Source organism: Dipodomys spectabilis, unplaced genomic scaffold (assembly GCF_019054845.1).
Source record: "Dipodomys spectabilis isolate Male_0828 unplaced genomic scaffold, ASM1905484v1 ptg000175l, whole genome shotgun sequence".
NCBI lineage: Eukaryota > Metazoa > Chordata > Mammalia > Rodentia > Heteromyidae > Dipodomys > Dipodomys spectabilis.
The window spans coordinates 7,034,132-7,051,698 of record NW_024870852.1 but is presented as its reverse complement, the minus strand read 5'-3'; the positions used below and the strand labels follow the sequence as shown (position 1 = coordinate 7,051,698).

The 17,567-nt window shown below is 50.4% G+C and overlaps 2 protein-coding genes across 2 annotated transcripts; both read right to left on the bottom strand.

The window, feature by feature from the left end:
• Window positions 1–1,211: 1,211 nt before the first annotated feature.
• Spef1 (sperm flagellar 1) lies at window positions 1,212–5,313 on the bottom strand. Its single transcript, XM_042694634.1, has 7 exons — window positions 4,689–5,313; window positions 3,636–3,747; window positions 3,118–3,274; window positions 2,886–2,925; window positions 2,694–2,754; window positions 2,341–2,464; window positions 1,212–2,236 (listed from the first exon to the last, which is right to left on the bottom strand). The coding sequence occupies exons 1-7, from the start codon at window positions 4,795–4,797 to the stop codon at window positions 2,129–2,131; spliced, it is 711 nt and encodes a 236-aa protein (XP_042550568.1). The 5' UTR covers window positions 4,798–5,313; the 3' UTR covers window positions 1,212–2,128.
• A 1,938-nt stretch (window positions 5,314–7,251) lies between these two features.
• On the bottom strand, window positions 7,252–10,074 carry Cenpb (centromere protein B). The gene has a single exon (XM_042694452.1). The coding sequence runs from the start codon at window positions 9,905–9,907 to the stop codon at window positions 8,069–8,071; it is 1,839 nt and encodes a 612-aa protein (XP_042550386.1). The 5' UTR covers window positions 9,908–10,074; the 3' UTR covers window positions 7,252–8,068.
• Between the last annotated feature and the right edge of the window lie 7,493 nt (window positions 10,075–17,567).

Sequence of the window (17,567 nt, the reverse complement as noted above, 5' to 3'; positions counted from 1 at the left end):
TAGGGATTCTCTTACAATTCAGGGAAGATCAAACTTTCAGTTCTATTTAGGCTTCAACTGATGGGCTGAGTCCCACCCAAATGAGTAAGGCAGGAAACTGAGGCAGGAAGATCTCAAGTCTGAGGCCAGCCTGGCTTGCACAGAAAGAAAAAAGAGGGGCCAAGCACTGGTGGCTCACACCTGCAATCGTAGCTACTCAGGAGTATGAAATCTGAGAATCACAGTTCAAAGCTAGCCAGAAAGTCTATGAGACTCTTCTCTCCAATTAACCACCAAAAAATCTAGAAGTGAAGCTATGGTTCAAGTGGTAGAGGACTAGCCTTGAACAAAAAAGTTCAGGCACAGTGCCCAGGCCCTAAACAAAAAAAGGACTCAGCCAAACTCAGACTCTTGACCCACAGAAAAATGTGAGATAATACGCATGTATTGTGTTATACCTCCAAGTTAGTAGTAATTCGTTATACAGTATTAGATAACTAATACAGATTCTTTTCAGTTCTCTTTCTAGTACAAGAGTATTGCTATGAAAATTATTGTAGTGTCTCTCAGAACAAAGAACACAAGCGTTTGTTTCCCCTGGGTATACTCTGAGTATATGCCTACAAATGGAATTTCCAGGTCTCAGAATTTATTAATATAAATTATCAGGTCAAGGCTGGGGGTGGGTGGCTCACTCGGTAGAGTAAACTGCCTAGAAGGTATGAGGCCCTGTTCAAATCTCAGTATCACAAAAATAAATCAATAAAAGCCAGAATTAAGGTCAAACCATGGCATAGTGGCTTGGACAGTTTGGTCCACAAAACTTGAGATCAGTGCATGGGCAGGTTTGGAGTCATATAGAAGTCCAAGTTAAGGGTCTATCCATGTTGAAGGCAAAGATGTGTTAACAGTTGGGGAAATCTGAAGCCTGTGTTTGGTGTTGGTTTTCAAAAAGGTTCGAGGATACTATGTTGGGGGTAAGGGATAATCTAAGCCTGGGTTAGAAGTTAGAGTGCCTGTTACCCTAGCTACACAGGAGGCTGAGATCTGAAGATCATGGTTTGAAGCCCACCCAACTCTTATCTACAATTAACCACCAAAAAGCTGAAGTAGAGCTGTAGCTCAAGTGGTAGAGCCCCAGCCTAAGGGAGAGTGCCCAAGCCTTGGGTTCAAGCCCCAGTACAGGCATGCGCGCACACATGCACGTGCACGAGCGCGCGTGCACACACACACACACACGCACGCACACAGAAATCTACTAAGCTGTGGGCATACAGGACTGACTACCCACAAAGTAAGACCACTTCTGGATCCACAAGGCTCTTTCACTTAAGGGGGTGAACAGGTGAAGACAGGTGTGGGTGGGAGGAGGACAAGGAGAGCAGGAACTCGCGTCTTTAGGGATCCAGAAAGCGAAGGCAGGAACAGGAAAAGTATGCCACCTTTAATGGGGGCAGTTCCATCCATATCCCCCAGACACTCCCAACAATATGTGTGATCGAGAAGGGAAAGAGGAGGAGAAAGGGAGGTGGGGGAAGAGGAAGAAGAAGAATAGGGAAATCGCTACAGGCACTGAGGGATGTCTTCACTATTCCTGGCTGGTTCGACTCCTCACCCCTGCCTCTCCAGCTGCTGTGGTCTCCAGCCCAGGGAGGGGTCCCAAGTGAGCACCCAAGAGGGGCAAGGGAGCCCCTCGGTTTCCGGAGGTAGTTTCCCACATGATTGCGAGTGTAGAGAGCCATCCTGATATGAAACGCAGCTGCTGTCCTCGGAGCTGGGTAGTGACTCGGCCCTAGGGGTGTGGGCAGAGCCAGGGGACCGCCTCCCAAGGCCTAGCGCAGGGAGACTCAAGGCGGGGCCCCAGGTGTTGGGCACCGCTTTGCTGCGGGGCAAGCCGGGTCTCCGCCCATGGCTCCTGGGCTCTGGAAAGTGGTCCATTTTCCTGGTCCGGATGGAGCGTAATGAGGTGGCTCAGTCCAGCCCCACTCCCCAACTCACCCCCATCCCCAGGCAGGGAGGAGCTCCGGGCGCTGGAGGCTCGCGCGAGCAGCTGGCTCCACCCTCCTACTCGTGCGTCGTCGGAGGGAGGGTCGTAGCATCCGGGCGAGGAAAAGGGGGGCCCCCGAGCTGCCCGGGCCCAGGTCGCCGCTCACCGCTGCTTGCGCTCGGCCTGCTGGAGCCGCCGGGAGAGGTCCTCGATGCGCACGTTCTTGAGCTGGAGCAGGTGCTCCAGACGCTTCACCTTCATCTGCAGGACCTGGGTGGCAGCGCCAGGAAATGGAGCCCAGCTGCTGGCTGCCCCTGTCTCTACAAACCCACTCCCCAAATCCTCACTCCCCAACTTTCCTGGGGCGCCCTCACCTGCACCGTCTCCTGCGAGGCCAACAGCTCCTGCTCCTTTTCAGCGATCTGGAGGACGAAGCTTGGGTCGCCCTGCAGCGACTGGCTATACCCAGGAGGACGAGGCGCCGGCGGTCGGCTCCCCCTGGAGTGGAAAACAGCTTAGCACTCCCCGGAAGCTTGGGTGCCACCCTCACCTTTCCACTGCCAGCAGCCAGGCCCTCCTTCGTTACTTTCTCTTGTCTCTCCAGTGCCCTACCTTCCCAGGCACAGCCAGCCCCTCCCCCTCCCCTTCCAGCCTTGTGGGGGGAGGGGAGGTGGGGAATGGGCGGGATTATTAAAACTGGTGAGGTTCGAACTCCCAGCTGCTTTACCTGAGCTGCCCTCCTCCCTGGGGTTCCGGGGCACCCTCCCCTCGGGCCTTCTGGGGCAAACCTGAGACAAAACAAGTGGAGGTGTGACCTTGCTGAAAGTCCTAGTCTCTTGTCTCCCCCTGACCCTCAAAGTGATGAGAAAGACAGGAGGAAACTTTTCCTGGGGCGCAGAAGGCGGAAAGGACACCTTACCCATATCCATATAGCCACTGCTATCCTGAGGTGCCAGCTCCTGAAAGAAACGCCCCCATGGTCTACTGTGAGCCCAGGCCTACCCATCCCCAGGGAATCCCTTTGAGCAGGATTTCTCAGGCACACCCTACTTCTATCCCACACACACATCCCCAAGACAAGGCATTCTGCTGCCTGGGAAGCCCCTGGTGCCCCAGTAGCAGGAAACAATGTCCCCAACTCAGAGTGGCACCTGTAAGGAGCCCATGCCCTGCTTCCTGCGCCTCTGCCGCTCCTCCAGGCGCTGCCTCAGTGGAATCAGCACCAGCTCCACCACACCAGGGGCACACTGGGCAATCTTGCGCATCACATCATCTGGCACCGAGAAGTTCAGCTTGTTCAGCACCTTCCTATGGGGTAGGTCAGGGAAGACATACTGGATCCTATTGGGAATAAAGCCAGGACTTCATGGGAAGGAGGAAGGAATACAGTGCTGCAGTCTATGGAAACTGCAGCCCTGGGAAACTGAAAGGGAAAAGTATCTAAGCCCTATTCCTTAGGTGTTCTTAGGTTCCCTTCTGTCTCTTTCTATATAAGAGTTCTTTGATTTTGTTACTAGATAGATTCTGTTTGGGCTGGTCCTCCCCACTCTGCCACCAGGAGGGTCCCTGTTTAGGTGTTAAGTCCATAGAAAGTAAAAGGGCTGAGGTAGTTCCTGGAACTCCAGTGGGTGTTGGAGAGTCCCATTTCTGCACCCAGGTATTATGCTACCTGTTCAGGTGACCCCAGTTGTTGAGCTTCTGCTGGAAAGAGTTGGCAGGGACATAATTGTGCATCTCCACCATCTTGGGGAAGTAAAACTTGATGACTTCTGCAACCAGGACTGAAGAGTATACATAGACACAGAAGGTGGGGAGAAAATAATGGGAGAAGAGGAGGGTAAGGATGAAGAAGCAATAGGGTAGTAGAACCCAGTAGAGATACAAAAAGGGGAAGGACTACAGGGAAGGAAACAAAGGCAGATCAGGAATCAAACTAGGACATAGTACACCTCAGAGAAGTCGCATCCCTTCCCCCATTAACTCAGGGCATAGCAATACTGAAAATGAGTCTCTAAGAGAGCTCTTCAGAAGCCTGTGGGTCTCTCCACCTTAGGAATTCACACACACACACACACACACACACACACACGCACACACACTCCCCAAAGTCCCAGGAGAATCACACAGATTGTCTATTTGTCTCACAATTAGACACACACAGTGAGATCCTTGTACAGATATACATACAAGGCAGAATGTGTAGATACATAGGAAAAATACATGCCAGACATGCATGTACAAAAAATATATATTTCTGTCATTGAAAGCCCAGGAAACATTTCTGAAACACAGATACTTACATAATCACAAGGAAACACATAGGCACACAAGACTCCCTCAAACATATTCAAGACAGAATATGTCAGCACATATATGAACACACATATGCTCAGACTCCTACAAGACACATCTATAGAGCATACAATGATAAGCAGATGTATACAGAGATGCAGTAATACATACACCTAAATTCAAAGACCCTGGAGGGATGGACACACAAACACACACACATACACACACCTCATATGCACATGAGTAGGAAAAGAGTAGGCTAAACATGAAAACGCATTGTTCACACAGAAATACAAACAGAAATAACACAAAAGCACACACTTTCACAACTGAAATCCTAAGACACATAAGTACAAAAAGACAGTATGCACACAGACCCCTCACACATACGTTCAACACAGAACACATAGGAACACTCAGAGGCACACACCTCCATCACTGAAGTCCCGGGAGAGGTTTCTCTTGGGCCGGGACAGAGGGATGTTGTCTACCCACAGGTAGAGCTGGTGCAGGGCCTCTTCGTCCACGCTGCTTGCCATTTGTGTCCTCAGTAAGGCCAATCCGTACCAGCTAGATAGAGTTCAGCACCAGCCTCACAACTCCTCAAGCAACTCTCTTGCCACTGCTCCACAGCCGGCTTTCTGTTCTGACTCTGCCTGCCTCACACAGAGACTCGCCTCCCATCTGGGAGCAGCCATATTGTTTTCTGAAACCATGGCAACCATCACCTAGTCGACTGGGAGCAGAGATTTCTGGGAATTGTAGTTTTTCCCTCACCACCTCCTTTGGAGCCCCAGCTTTGAAGACAGGTGTGTTTTATTTCCCCTCTTTCCTAAGAAAGGGTCATTTCTGCACCCAAAGTATTCGCTAGCCAGCTACTGACCCAGTCTTGGATCTTCCAAAGTCAACCAGGCCCTCAGAACCCTTACACCAACCAGCATCCCTTGAACTGGAATCCCCCTTCTGTGACCTTTAGGTGTCAGTCCTAAATGGAAGCAGCATACCTGTTTCCAGTTTTGCCTGCGGGGTGGGGTGGGAGGTCCATTGTTAATAATCTGCTACCAAACTATGTGATAAGCTGTGTGCTTCCTTACTGGATCCCTCGGCATACAGCCATTGCTACTCCTCTATCCCAGCAGTTGGTTTTACTGTGGTATGCAGTATGTAACTCAGACTTCAAGGGAGCACCAGCGTTCAAGGCAATATCTTAAACTCTGGCATGTCATGTAATGCCTTTACTCTACTTCCTCCCTTGTGAAATGGGAACAATTCTTGTTTACTTGTCCCTATGGAGTAGTGGGGGAAAGTTATAATAAATTCATACTGATATAAGACCTGTGTTTGAATGAGTTGGACATGGGAGCCAGTTATAGGTATAGAAGCAGCAAAAGCTCCTGTAGATACTCCCACATTCCTTGTCTTTGACATCCTCATCTTCCTAGCATTATCATGGATTAGGATTTCAGGTAACCCTGTTTTAAGTCCCTGCCTTGTGAAGGGATACAGAATAGCTATAAAGGGGTACTTACAGATCCAGCCTGAGGAGAAATTTTGCTTCCAACTAATGGTATAGCATTGGACAAATTGCTGAATATCCTTCTTTTTGTCAATTTTCCCTACCCTTCTCTACCTTATAGGGGCTCTGTGGAGCACCTGGTATTTATGGCTCAGTACACGTCAAGGACCCTATTAGTATCATCAGCTTATGTTATCATTAGTGAGATCATCTCAGTTCCAGCAAGAGTAGTTGTTGGTAAGAGACAGATGAAAGTGATTTGTCTTGTTGGTACTTTGAGATAAGGGACTTGGATTAGTCAAAACTTAGGGAGAAGGCTACGCTTCCTCCTGCCTTCTCTAGAGCAGGCCCAGGTCGTCAGCTGGGCTTCTTTTTTTTTATTTTCTGTTCTCCTAGAGTTTGGATTGGGAAAGAGGGAAAGCTAAGGGGAATCCCAACTCCTTTTTATTGTCATTTTGCTTCAAAACTTTGAAGGTTTTGAAGTGCTAGAAGTTCAGAAGGCCAGGAGTGGAATTTACCACACTTCTTGTTTAAAAGTCGCGCAAGTGGCCTTACTTTTCTGGAAGGGACACACCCATGGCAGGCCAGGGACAAAAGAGGACCTGGATATCCCCCACCCCCTAACATTCCATGGTGGGGAGAGGAGGAACTTGGTGACTAGGGGGTGATGAGGGGTTGGGAAGGAGGCGATATGCCAGCTCTTGGCAGGGTAGGAAAACCGGTTTGGGGATCAGGGTTCCTTGCCCTGTGCAGGCTCAGTCCCTCCCCTAGCTGGAACCACTGGGGCCAGAGGGCCTCAGAGAGGGAGGGTTCCACAGGGAAGGGACTGGCCCTGAAAGGAGAAAGGTAAGACTGACAAAGGACCTGTCTTTACCTATGGACTGGGTAATGGGGAGCAAGTGGGGAGTGAGGCTTTGGAGGGCCTCTTGGGGGTGCAATCTGTTCACAGTAATTTCATCTTCCTTTTGCCAAGGGCCCTTGTGGCAACTAGGCTTGAGAATGACAAACAAGGCCTAAAGGGTTGCCTCAAGGTAAACCAGAGTTCCCTGTAGGCTCCTCCAACTCCAAGTTGGCTCTCAGGAGCCAACACTTCAAACAGGCCCTACATCTTCCCGCTCCTTCCAGGACCCTTTTTAACCAATCTTGACAGGCCTGGTCCTTGGGTGTATTTTGCCTGATTTGGCCCAGAAGAGATTGTTGGCTTCTTTCCTCCTGCCCCAGAAAAGTGACCCAAGCTTCTCTCTACCCCCAAAATACTAGAACGCTAGGGTTCCTCCGAGCTGAGTACACTAAAGATCTTCCCTCCCCAAGCCTTTATAGCATTTAGACATCCGTGTCATTGGCTGAGCCCCTCACCCCTGTGAAGGCCACCCTGTCAACCCTTGCTTCCATGTCACATCAAGGCAAGGACCAAAGGGAGTCGGGAAAGAATGTGTCCCCAAGACAGACGCAAGCCCAGACCATGAAGGATGCACCCTTGGCTGTTAAAACGTTCACCCCCACAAAAGGGGAGTGGACAGATTTATTGAATTCAATCTGGGAAAGGGAGCAGCTGGGTGGCTGGACTCTGGGCTCAGCCCCAGGCCCCTCTGCCCAGGATGGGACCCTGCCAGAGAGGGATGAGAGGCATGAGGCCTGCAGCTGACCACAAGGGAGGTGCCCACCATCACTCTCCTGGAGGGCCTTTTGGAAACCTCCAATCTGGAAAGAAAACCAAGGGCGGCCAAAGTCACACAGACTAGGCCAGAGAAAGGGATTAAGGGGGTGGAAAGCAGGCAGAGGCAGGCTCAGGAGCCTATGGTAAGTTAGACTGTGCTTCTTGAAGCGACCCAGGGTGGGTGTAAGGGGCTGCCAGCCTTGTGGGGGCCTAGGCTGGACCTTCCTCTGGAGCCCTTCCCAGAATGGCTTTGGGGTTCCCCCCACCAAAGACCTGGTTGGATGGTAGGGGGGAGAGGCACTCTCTGGCCAGGAGCTTCCAGGGCCTGTCCCTGGCTGCTGCTGTGGTCTAGTCCACTGATGGCATGGTGTGGTAGCACCAGACAGCTCCCCACCCACCCCACCGGGGCCCCCAAGCCCAGGGGCAAATGGGGAGGAAAGAGGATTCTGAGAAAGAGGCAATAAGCAGGCATTGAGGTGGACCTAGCCCTGGGACTGTCTCAGGGCCAGAAGAAGCCATTACTCAAGGCCCTGGGGCTCCCCCCTCTAGCTCCATCTATAGCGGCTGCCTAGAGAGGGTTCTCTGCCCTAGGCTGGTGCTGCCCATCTGGGTCAGGGACACAGCTATGCCCAGCAGCTCAGCTTTGATGCCCAAGACCCCGAACTCCTGCCTGCCTGGCATGGTTCTTCCTGGTCACATGGACCAGATCATGTTCCAAGTGGAGGATGTGGCTCTGTACCCGGTCGTCGATAGGAAAGGAGGTCAGGTACCTCTTGACCATGGCGAAGTAAGCCATGGCCTCCCCGAAGCTGGGTACAGGCACCTCATCGCCGTCCTCATCATCATCATCGTCTTCATCTTCCTCATCCTCCTCCTCATCTTCCTCTTCATCTTCACTGTCTGAGTCAGAGTCCTCCCCACCTTCCAGGAAACGAAGGGTAGGGCACTGGGCCTCCTCCTGGGCGCTGTAACCCCCGAAGCCACCACCGGCCTCTACTACTCCCTGGGCCCAGTCCTCAGCCTCTAAGCCCTCTGAAGAGCTCTCCTCTTCGTCCTCTTCCTCCTCTTCATCACTGTCATCAACGTCACCCTCCTCCTCCTCCACCTCCTCCTCTTCTCCCAACTCCTCTCCTTCCCCTGCTTCCTCTTCTTCCTCCTCCTCGCCTTCTTCCTCCTCTTCCTCTTCCTCCTCCTCCTCCTCTTCCCCTTCACCCTCCTCTTCTTCCTCCTCCTCTTCCTCTTCCTCCTCCTCCTCTTCCTCTCCCTCACTCTTGAGAGAAGCCGTAATGGTGGCATTAGGGCCACCCCCAAAACCCGCCTCACGAAAACAGGTGGCTATGTCCGAAGGTTCCACTGCTTGCCAGGCCGCAGCCACGAAGTGCAGGGCCTCCATGAGGCCCAGCTGCAAGCCGGAGCGATCCTGGCCCTCCAGCGCTGCCATAGCCTTGAGCAGCATAGCCTGGCGGTAGTGGCCCTTCACCTGTTGGACCACTCCCCGCTCCAATGGATGCACAGTGCCCGGAGGAAAGAAGGCCAGCTGCACGTGCCGCAGGCCTGAAGTGTCCAGGGACTGGGCAGCCAAGCGGCCAGCCAGCAGCAGGACCCGGCGAGACTCTGCGGCCATTCGAGCATCCAGGGCCTTCAAATACTTGGCCAAGGCCTGGGTAGTGACACCACCCTTCGAGTTGGCGGTGTAGTCGCAGGGCAGGCCACCTTGGCTGGCACGAGGCTTGGCCGACTTGCCAGCCACCAGCGGGGGCAGCTTCTCGCTGCCATCGGCATTGGCGCACAGCAAGACACTCAGGCGCTGGGTGGCTTGGCGCGCCCTTCCATCCCCTCCGCACAGCCCCGCGGCCTGGTCCGACAGAAAGTCGTACCACAGACTGGTCTCGGTGGCACTGAACACGTCCTGCGAGGCGTAGCCCTCGGCCACCGACGGCGGCTGCTCCTCCCGCGTGCGCCAGCCCGGTGTGCTCCCACCGCTGCCCTCAGAGGGCACCGCGGCCGGGCTGGCAGGTGCCGCTGGGGTCCGGGGGGCGGCATTCCGCCCCCTGGCTCGGGCCACGCCGCTGCAGGACACTACCCCGTGGCGCCGGCGGAAGCGGTCCAGCCAGCCATTGGAGGCAGTGAAGTCGTCCATGCCCAGCTCCTCGGCTATCCGCAGAGCCTTCTCCTTGAGGATGATGCCCTTGACGGGCAGGCCGGCGGCGCGGATCTGCTGGAACCAGGCGATGAGCAGCCCCTCGAGCTTGTCGTAAGGGGACAGCTTGTTGGTCTTGCGGCAGGTGGAGGCCACCCCGTACTTGCGCTCCGACGCCAGGATGGCGCGCTTGTTCTTCAGGATGGTGCTCAGCGTGGACGGCGGGATGTTGAAGCGCCGCGCGATCTCGCCCTTGCGCAGGTCCGGGTTCTCCTCCACCTCCTGGATGATCCTCGACTTCTCCCGGAACGTCAGCTGCCGCCGCTTGGGGCCCATCCCGGCGCGCCCCCCGCCCCGGGGCCCGGCACCACCGCCGCCACCCCGGGGCGGGGGGCCCGGGCCCGCGGCGGGGGGCACCAGGCGGCCTCTCCCGAGCGCCCCGCCCGAGACAAAGCGGCTCGCGGGGCGGCGGGCGGAGCGGCGACCCGGCCGGGCCGGAGGAGGCACCTCCGGAGGCGACGCCGGGCGGCGAGGGGCAAGCGGGGGGCGCAGGGAGAGGGCGGGCGGCGCGGGCGCGGAAGGCAGGAAGTGCCGCGGCGCGGGGAGCGGGGAGCGCGGCGAGCGGGGCGGAGCGGGCGGAGCGGGCGGAGCGGGATCTCGCGGGAAGCGTGGGGACGCCCGGCGCCGCCTCCCGGTCCTCCGTGCCCAGCCCCTTCCCGCTGCCCCGGTCCTGCCACCGGGGGCGCTGCGGCCTGCGGGACCCGCCGGGGCTCCGGCGACCCCCCCCCCAGGCAACGGGGCGGGCGGGGCACGGGGCGGCCATTGGGGCCGAGTGGACAGCGATTTGCAGCATAAAAACGCACAACCACCTTTTTTTTTCTTTCTTAATCTAAGTAAAAAAAATAACCCGCTCTTTTGTTTTTTGGGTTATTTTTTTCTTTTTGGCAGAAACGGAAAAATCCCAGAAGCTAAAACTCGCTTGTCATATTCGTGAGCACCTGGAGAGATGCACAGGTAACATTTTGATACATTTCCTTGCTCTGGGCAGTTTTGTTTTCAAATGTTTTGTGTCAGACTGACATAAAGCTTGACCTGGCATCACGTGTTAAGAATTTTGCCATATCAGTACAAATCATTGCCCACGTGCTTTTTAATGGTTGAATAATTGTTCCAAGTGTGGGTGAATACGAACCTGTTACGAGTCATTACACATTTACTTTATTTGTATAGACAACCATACAGTTTTAAATTTATTTGATGGTAGTAATTATTGTATTGTTACAATCTGTAGACACTGATAACAAAAATGTGTCCTTTTCCATGATTGGAGTCATATGTATCTTTGCCCTTCCAGAAATAGCGACGTGTATTTGCATATGCAAATATACACACAAATTCTGATGCCTCTGACTACAACACCAAACACATCAAAATGGTTAGTTCTTTTTTTTTTCTTGCTGGTTCTGGGACTTGAACTCAGGGCCTAGGTGCTGTCCATGACCTCTCTGTGGTCAAGGCTCCACCACATGAGCCAGATACCACTTTTTCTGAGTAGTTTAGTGGAGATAAGAGTCACATGGACTTTCCTGTCCTGGCTGGCTTCAAACCGTTATCCTCAGATCTCAGCTTCCTGAGTAGCTAGTCATGAGCCACTGGTGCCCTGTTTATCAGTTCTGAACACAACCCATTGAGTACATATATATGAAGTTTCACTGATCAGCAACCCAGCAAAATAGGTTGGAGACCTAGGGCAGATGACGTTTCATGGGAGTAGGTGTATCAGAAGAAATGAACTAAAAACAGTGCCCTGGAAGCATCAAGGTTATGGGGCTGAAGAAAGGACCAGCAATACAACTCTGGAGGAGCTGAAGCCACTATGGGAAAAACAGGCCAGTGCAGCACTCTGGAACCTGAGGACAGACTCTAACTAACTGCTATTTCATTATGCCTTTTTCCTTTCATATATTTATTGGCCATTTGAATCCTGTGATTTTCCACTTTTGCCCATATTTGTCTTTCCTGCCTGCCTGCCTGCCTGCCTTCTTTCACCTCCCTCTTTCCTTTCTTCCTTTTTTTTCTTTTTAAATTGATTTGGCACTGGGGATGAAACCCTGTACATGCTAAGCACATACTTTACCACTGAACTACACCCTCAACCTCTGTCTTTTTATGGACTTTTAAAAGCTTTTGGGGGTCAGGTACCTGTGGCTCATGCCTGTAATCCTAGCAACTCAGGAGGCTGAGATCTGAAGATCATGGTTCAAAGCCAGCCCAAGCAGGAAAGTCTGAGATTTTTTTTTTTTTGGGGGGGGGAGAGAGGCCCGGTCATGGGGCCTGAACTCTGGACCTGGGCGCTGTTCCTCAGCTCTTCAGCTCAAGGCTAGTGCTCTACCACTTGAGCCACAGCGCCACTTCCGGCTTTTTTCTTTTTGCTTATGTGGTGCTGAGGAATCGAACCCAGGGCCTCAGGCATGCAAGGCAAGTGCTCTACCACTGAGCCACCTTCCCAGCCCATCTGTGAGATTCTTATCTCCAACAAACCACCATAAAACTGGAAGTGGCGCTGTAGTTCAAATGGTAGAGCACTAGCCCTGAGCTGAAGAGCTGAGGGGCAGTACCCAGGCCCAGAGTTCAAGTCCCATGACGAATTTAAAAAAATAAAAGCTTTTGGTGGACTAGGAATGTGGCTTAGTGGTAGAATGCTTGCCAAGCATGCATGAAATCCTGGGTTCAATTCCTCAATACCACACAAACGAAGAGGCCAGAAGTATGCTGTGGCTCAAGTGGTAGAAAGCTAGCCTTGAGCACAGAGAGGCTCAAGGACAGTGCCGAGGCCCTGAGTTCAAGCTCCAGAACTGGCAAAACAAACAAAAACCAGCTTGTAGGGGATGGAGGTATGATTCAAGTGGTACAGTGCCAGCTCACCAAGTCCAAGGAATTTGTGTGTGTGTGTGTGTGTGTGTGTGTACAGATACTGAGGCTTGAACTCAGGCCTTATACTCTCACTTGGCTTTTTTACACAAGGCCGGAACTCTATCACTTGAGCCATAGCTTCACTTGCTTTTTGTTAGTTAACTGGAGTTAAGAGTTGCAAACTTTTCTGCCAGGCTGGCTTTAAAGCTCAACCTACTGAGTAGCTAGGATTACAGGTCTGACCCACCAGCACCTGGCTTGAGAATATATACTTTTAATTAATTTAAACATTGTCAGTTTGTGGATAATGCCTTATTATTTTATTATCTTCAAGTAGTTGTAAAAAGGAGTTGCCATTTAGTCGGGCACCAGTGGCTCACGCCTGTAATCCTAGCTACTCAAGAGGCTGAGATCTGAGGATCACGGTTCAAAGCCAGCCCGGGCAGGAAAGTTCATGAGACACTTATCTCCAATAAGCCTCTCGAAAACTGCAAATGGTGCTATGGCTCAAGCAGTAGAGTGCTCACTTTGAACTCAAGAGTGCAGGGACAGTGCCCAGGCCCAGAGTTCAAGCCCATGACCGACAAAAAAAAAAAAAAAAAAATTAACTAATATAAGCTAATAATAAAAAAGCAATAATTTCCAATCTAATATACATGATATTTTTGTTCCTGCAGTTGTAGGATTTGAACTCTGGGCCTGGGGGCTGTCCCTGAGGTCTTCAGCTCAGGGCTAGCACTCTATCACTTGAGCCACAGCACCATTTCTGGTTTTCTGGTGGTTATTTTGGAGATAAAAGTCTCACAGACTTTACTGTCTATGCTGGTTTTGAACCGTGATCCTCATATCTCAGCCTCCTGAGTAGCTAGAATTATAGGCTTGAGCCACAAGTGCCTGGCACAGGTAACCATTTTTAATGCCATCGCACGTGCGCACCTGTAATCCTAGCTACTCCTCAGGAGGGTGAGATCTGAGCATCACAGTTCAAACTAATCCTGGCAGCAAAGTCCACTAGACTTATCTCCAATTAACCACCAGGAAACTGGAAGTGGAGCTGTGGCTCAAAGTGGTAACTGAGGAAAAGAAAACAAATAGGGACAGTGCCCAGGTCCAGAGTTTAAGCCCCACAACTGAAAAAAAAAAAAAAAAAAAGAATTTGTTTACCTAGGCTAGCCTCCAACCTTAATCTTCAGATCTCAGCCTCCTGAGTAGCTAGGTTTATAGACTTGAGCCTCAGGCATCTGGCATGCATATTGTTTTTAATTGGACTACATTTAGAATACTTTGTAGCCCATATTGCCGACACTTTTTTCATGACAACAAATACCAATGTTAAGTGAGTTTCATACTTTTAGTCAAAAGACTCCTGGTAGTCCAATGTGTAATCATTCAATAATCAACAATTACTTATTAAGCCCCTGCTAGCTGTTGGGCATCCCTATACAAACTGCCCATCCTCATCTATTTTATTTTATCTATTTATTTTTTGGGGGTCCGGTCGTGGGGCCTGAACTCTGGGCCTGGGCACTGTCCCTCAGCTCTTCAACTCAAGGCTAGGGCTCTACCACTTGAGCCACAGCGCCACTTCAGGCTTTTTTCTTTTTTTGGGGGGTCTAGTCGTGGGGCCTGAACTCTGGGCCTGGGTGCTGTCCCTCAGCTCTTCAGCTCAAGGCTAGCGCTCTACCACTTGAGCCACAGCGCCACTTCAGGCTTTTTTCTTTCTGCTTATGTGGTGCTGAGGAATTGAACCAGGCCTCAGGCATGCAAGGCAAGCACTCTACCACTGAGCCAACTTCCCAGCCCCCCCATCCTCATCTATTTTATGGTACTGGGGTTTGAATTTAGGCCCTTATGTTTGCCAGGTAGGCACTCCAGCCACTCTTCAAGCTACTTTTTTTTTCCTTATTCTTCAAATACAGTCCCAAGCTTTTTGTCCAGAACAAAAAACTGTTTGAGATATACATATATACATATTATTTTTTTGGTGAGATGTAATTGGAACTTTCCTGCTTGAGCTGGTTTTGAGCTTCAGTCCTCAAATATCAGCCTTTTAAGTAGCTACAATTACAGGCATGAACCATTGGTGCCCAGCTTGTATTTTTAAATTATCTCTGCATTGGAAATGTTAAGACCTGCTTTGTACAGTGGCCAATGGCCCCATATGGCCATTGAGTTCTTGAAAGGTAGCAAGTGCAAATTGAGATACTCTGAGTATAAAAACCTATGCTGGATTTTGAAGACTGGCTATCCAAAGTATTTAAAATTTCCCACTAATAATTTGATAATATGTGAAATAAAATATTAGATGTTAAATAAAATATTGAAAGTAACCTCATCTGATCCCTTTTATTTTACTTATATTTTGCAGTGCTAGGCATTGAACCCAGGGCCCGGTACATGCTAGGCCATCACTTTGTCATTGAACTTCAGATCCAACCACTCTTTACTTTCATGAACGTGGGTACTAGGAAATCTTAAAATCTGTTACAGCTTACAATTGTCCTGCCATTATATTGCCATTAGCTAGTTATGGACTACCTAGGAAATACACAACACATTTATAATATTGATTGATTCTACAATAGTGGTCCTGGAGATTTGGGAGGGGGATACTCACTTCATTGCCATTTAAATGTTCTTTGTCTGAATATTTGGTGTCCAGTGACTTTGTTTTGTTTTGTTTTTTTTAGACAGTGTAACCCAGGCTGGCCTGGAAATCCATATGTAGTTTGGAACAAACTTGAGCTTATGTTCCTCCAGCTTCATCCTCCCAAGTGCTGAGATTACAGGCATGAGTTACAATACCTAGCCTCATGTAATTGTTTTTTTCATTCTGGGGCTTGAACTCAGGGCCTCATGCTTTCACTCAGCCTTGTCATTCATGGCTGATAAAGCCATAATTCATGATGAATTCATGCCTCCAGTCCAACATTTTTGCTAATTAATTGGAGATATGGTCTTGAGGACTTTTCTGATCAGATCTCAGCCTCCTGAGTAGTTAGTACTATATATGTGAGCCACTGGCACCTGGTCTGTGTAATATAACTTTTTCAAAATTTTTGTGTCCATCCTGGGGCTTGAACTCAGGGCCTATGCATTCTCCCTTAGCTTTTTCACCTCTGGATGGTACTCTACCACTTGAGCCACAGCTCTATTTTTGGCTTTTTACTGGTTAATTTGGAGATAATCTCACAAACTTTCCTGCCCAAGCTGGCTTCAAACTGGTATCCTCAGAGCTCAGTTTCCTGAGTAGCTAGGATTATTATAGGCATACGCCACCAGCACCTGACCTATGAAACCATTTTCAAACAGTATAACTGGGCATGGAGGATTATGAGTTCAAGACCAGCCTAGACTATACATTTAGACTCTGTCTGAAAAAAGCACACACAGACACAAAACAGCAACTATTTAATATGCTACAAGTCATGATAGCAAAGGCACCAAAAAGTGTGTGGAACCAACTGTGTGGAAGGAAGCTTGGAGGAAAAAAAGGGGAATTTTGAAACAAGTGGTAATACTTCCTGCTTTTCTGCCTAAGCCTCAGAATCACGTCAGATACCCTTGAAGGAGCTTAGGACTTGACATACTGAGTCCTAATATTTGCTTCCATGGGAAAATAAGTTCTTCTACAACCACAAGTGGTGTAACCAGGGCTTGGCAGGGTGAGAGAAAATGGTCCTTTTGTTGCTTGCAATTTTTCTTTTTCTCATTGTGCATATACTGCAGGCTGGTCTGGAACTCAGTCCTCCTGCCTCTGCCTCTTGAGTGCTTGGATTGCAGTTGTGTACCACCACACCCGGCTGCAAGTACTTATTTTAACTCATTATTTATTTGGTGGTGCCAGGATTTGAACTTAGAGCCTCAAGCTCACTTGACATACTTGCTCAACTATCACTCTAACACTTGAGCTATGCCCCCAACCCTGATGATTTTTTTTTTGGGGGGGGTCCGGTCGTGGGGCCTAAACTCTGGGCCTGGGCGTTGTCCCTCAGCTCTTCAGCTCAAGGCTAGTGCTCTACCACTTGAGCCACAGCGCCACTTCCGGCTTTTTTCTTTTTGCTTATGTGGTGCTGAGGAATCGAACCCAGGGCTTCATGCATGCAAGGCAGGTGCTCTACCACTGAGCCACCTTCCCAGCCCCGTCCTGATGATTTTGTGTGTGTGTGTGTGTGTGTGTGTATGTGTGTGTGTGTGTGTGTGTGTGTGCAGGTCCTGGGGCTTTAACTTAGGCCCTGGGCACTGCCTCTGAGCTTTTTTGCTCAAGGCTAGTGATGAGCCATTTGAGCCACCCCTCCACTTCTGGCTTTCTGGTGGTTAATTGGAGATAAGAATCTCAAGGCTTTCCTTGCCTGAACTGGCTTCAAACTGCAATCTTCAGATCACAATCTCCTGAGTATCTAGGATTACAGGTGTGAGCCACTGGTGCCTCAGCCCTGCCTTTTTCTGGTTATTTCAAAGGAGTCTCATGGACTTTTCTACCTGGTAGTTCAAACTACAACCCTCCATATCTCAGCATAGCAAAAATCACAGGCATGAGCCACCAGCTCACAACTTAACTATTTATTTATTTATTGTCAGTCGTGGGTCTTGAACTTGGCCTGCGTGCTGGCCCTGAGCTCTTCAGCTCAAGATGAGCACTCAATTATTTGAGCCACAACACCACTTCTGGTTTTCTGGTTGTTAATTGGAGATAAGAGTCTCCTGGACTTTCCTGCTCCAGCTGGCTTTGAACTGTGATCCTCAGATCTCAGCCTCCTGAGTAGCTAGGATTACAGGCGTGAGCCATCGGCCCCAGTTTATGACACACTTCTAATTGGCAGAAGATTCAGAAAGGTCCAGAGTTCATACATGGATGCTTTGGAGCCATCTTTGTGGTCCTGCTTTCCCACTGGCCCACAGACCCCCTTCTGGCTGTGGGTTCCATGGGATCCAAAGGATTCAACACAACGAGTCTGTCAATCACAGACCCAGTGGAGATGTGTCTGTGTTGAGTATGTTCCCTGAAGAACTTGTGTTGGTTTTGAAAATGTAGCCCTCAGGACAGTTTTATTTCCCGTCTTTGGGTGAGAGGTATGAAGCT

What these genes read in the sequence shown, in the direction of transcription:
- Spef1 (XM_042694634.1), bottom strand. Translation starts at nt 4,797, where the DNA reads ATGGCAAGCAGCGTGGACGAAGAGGCCCTGCACCAGCTCTACCTGTGG. An exon ending in CCGGGACTTCAGTGATGGAG is followed by an intron (nt 3,748 to 4,688) that starts GTGTGTGCCTCT and finishes TATACTCTTCAG; the next exon opens with TCCTGGTTGCAGAAGTCATC. An exon ending in AACTGGGGTCACCTGAACAG is followed by an intron (nt 3,275 to 3,635) that starts GTAGCATAATAC and finishes CCTACCCCATAG; the next exon opens with GAAGGTGCTGAACAAGCTGA.
- Cenpb (XM_042694452.1), bottom strand. Translation starts at nt 9,907, where the DNA reads ATGGGCCCCAAGCGGCGGCAGCTGACGTTCCGGGAGAAGTCGAGGATC.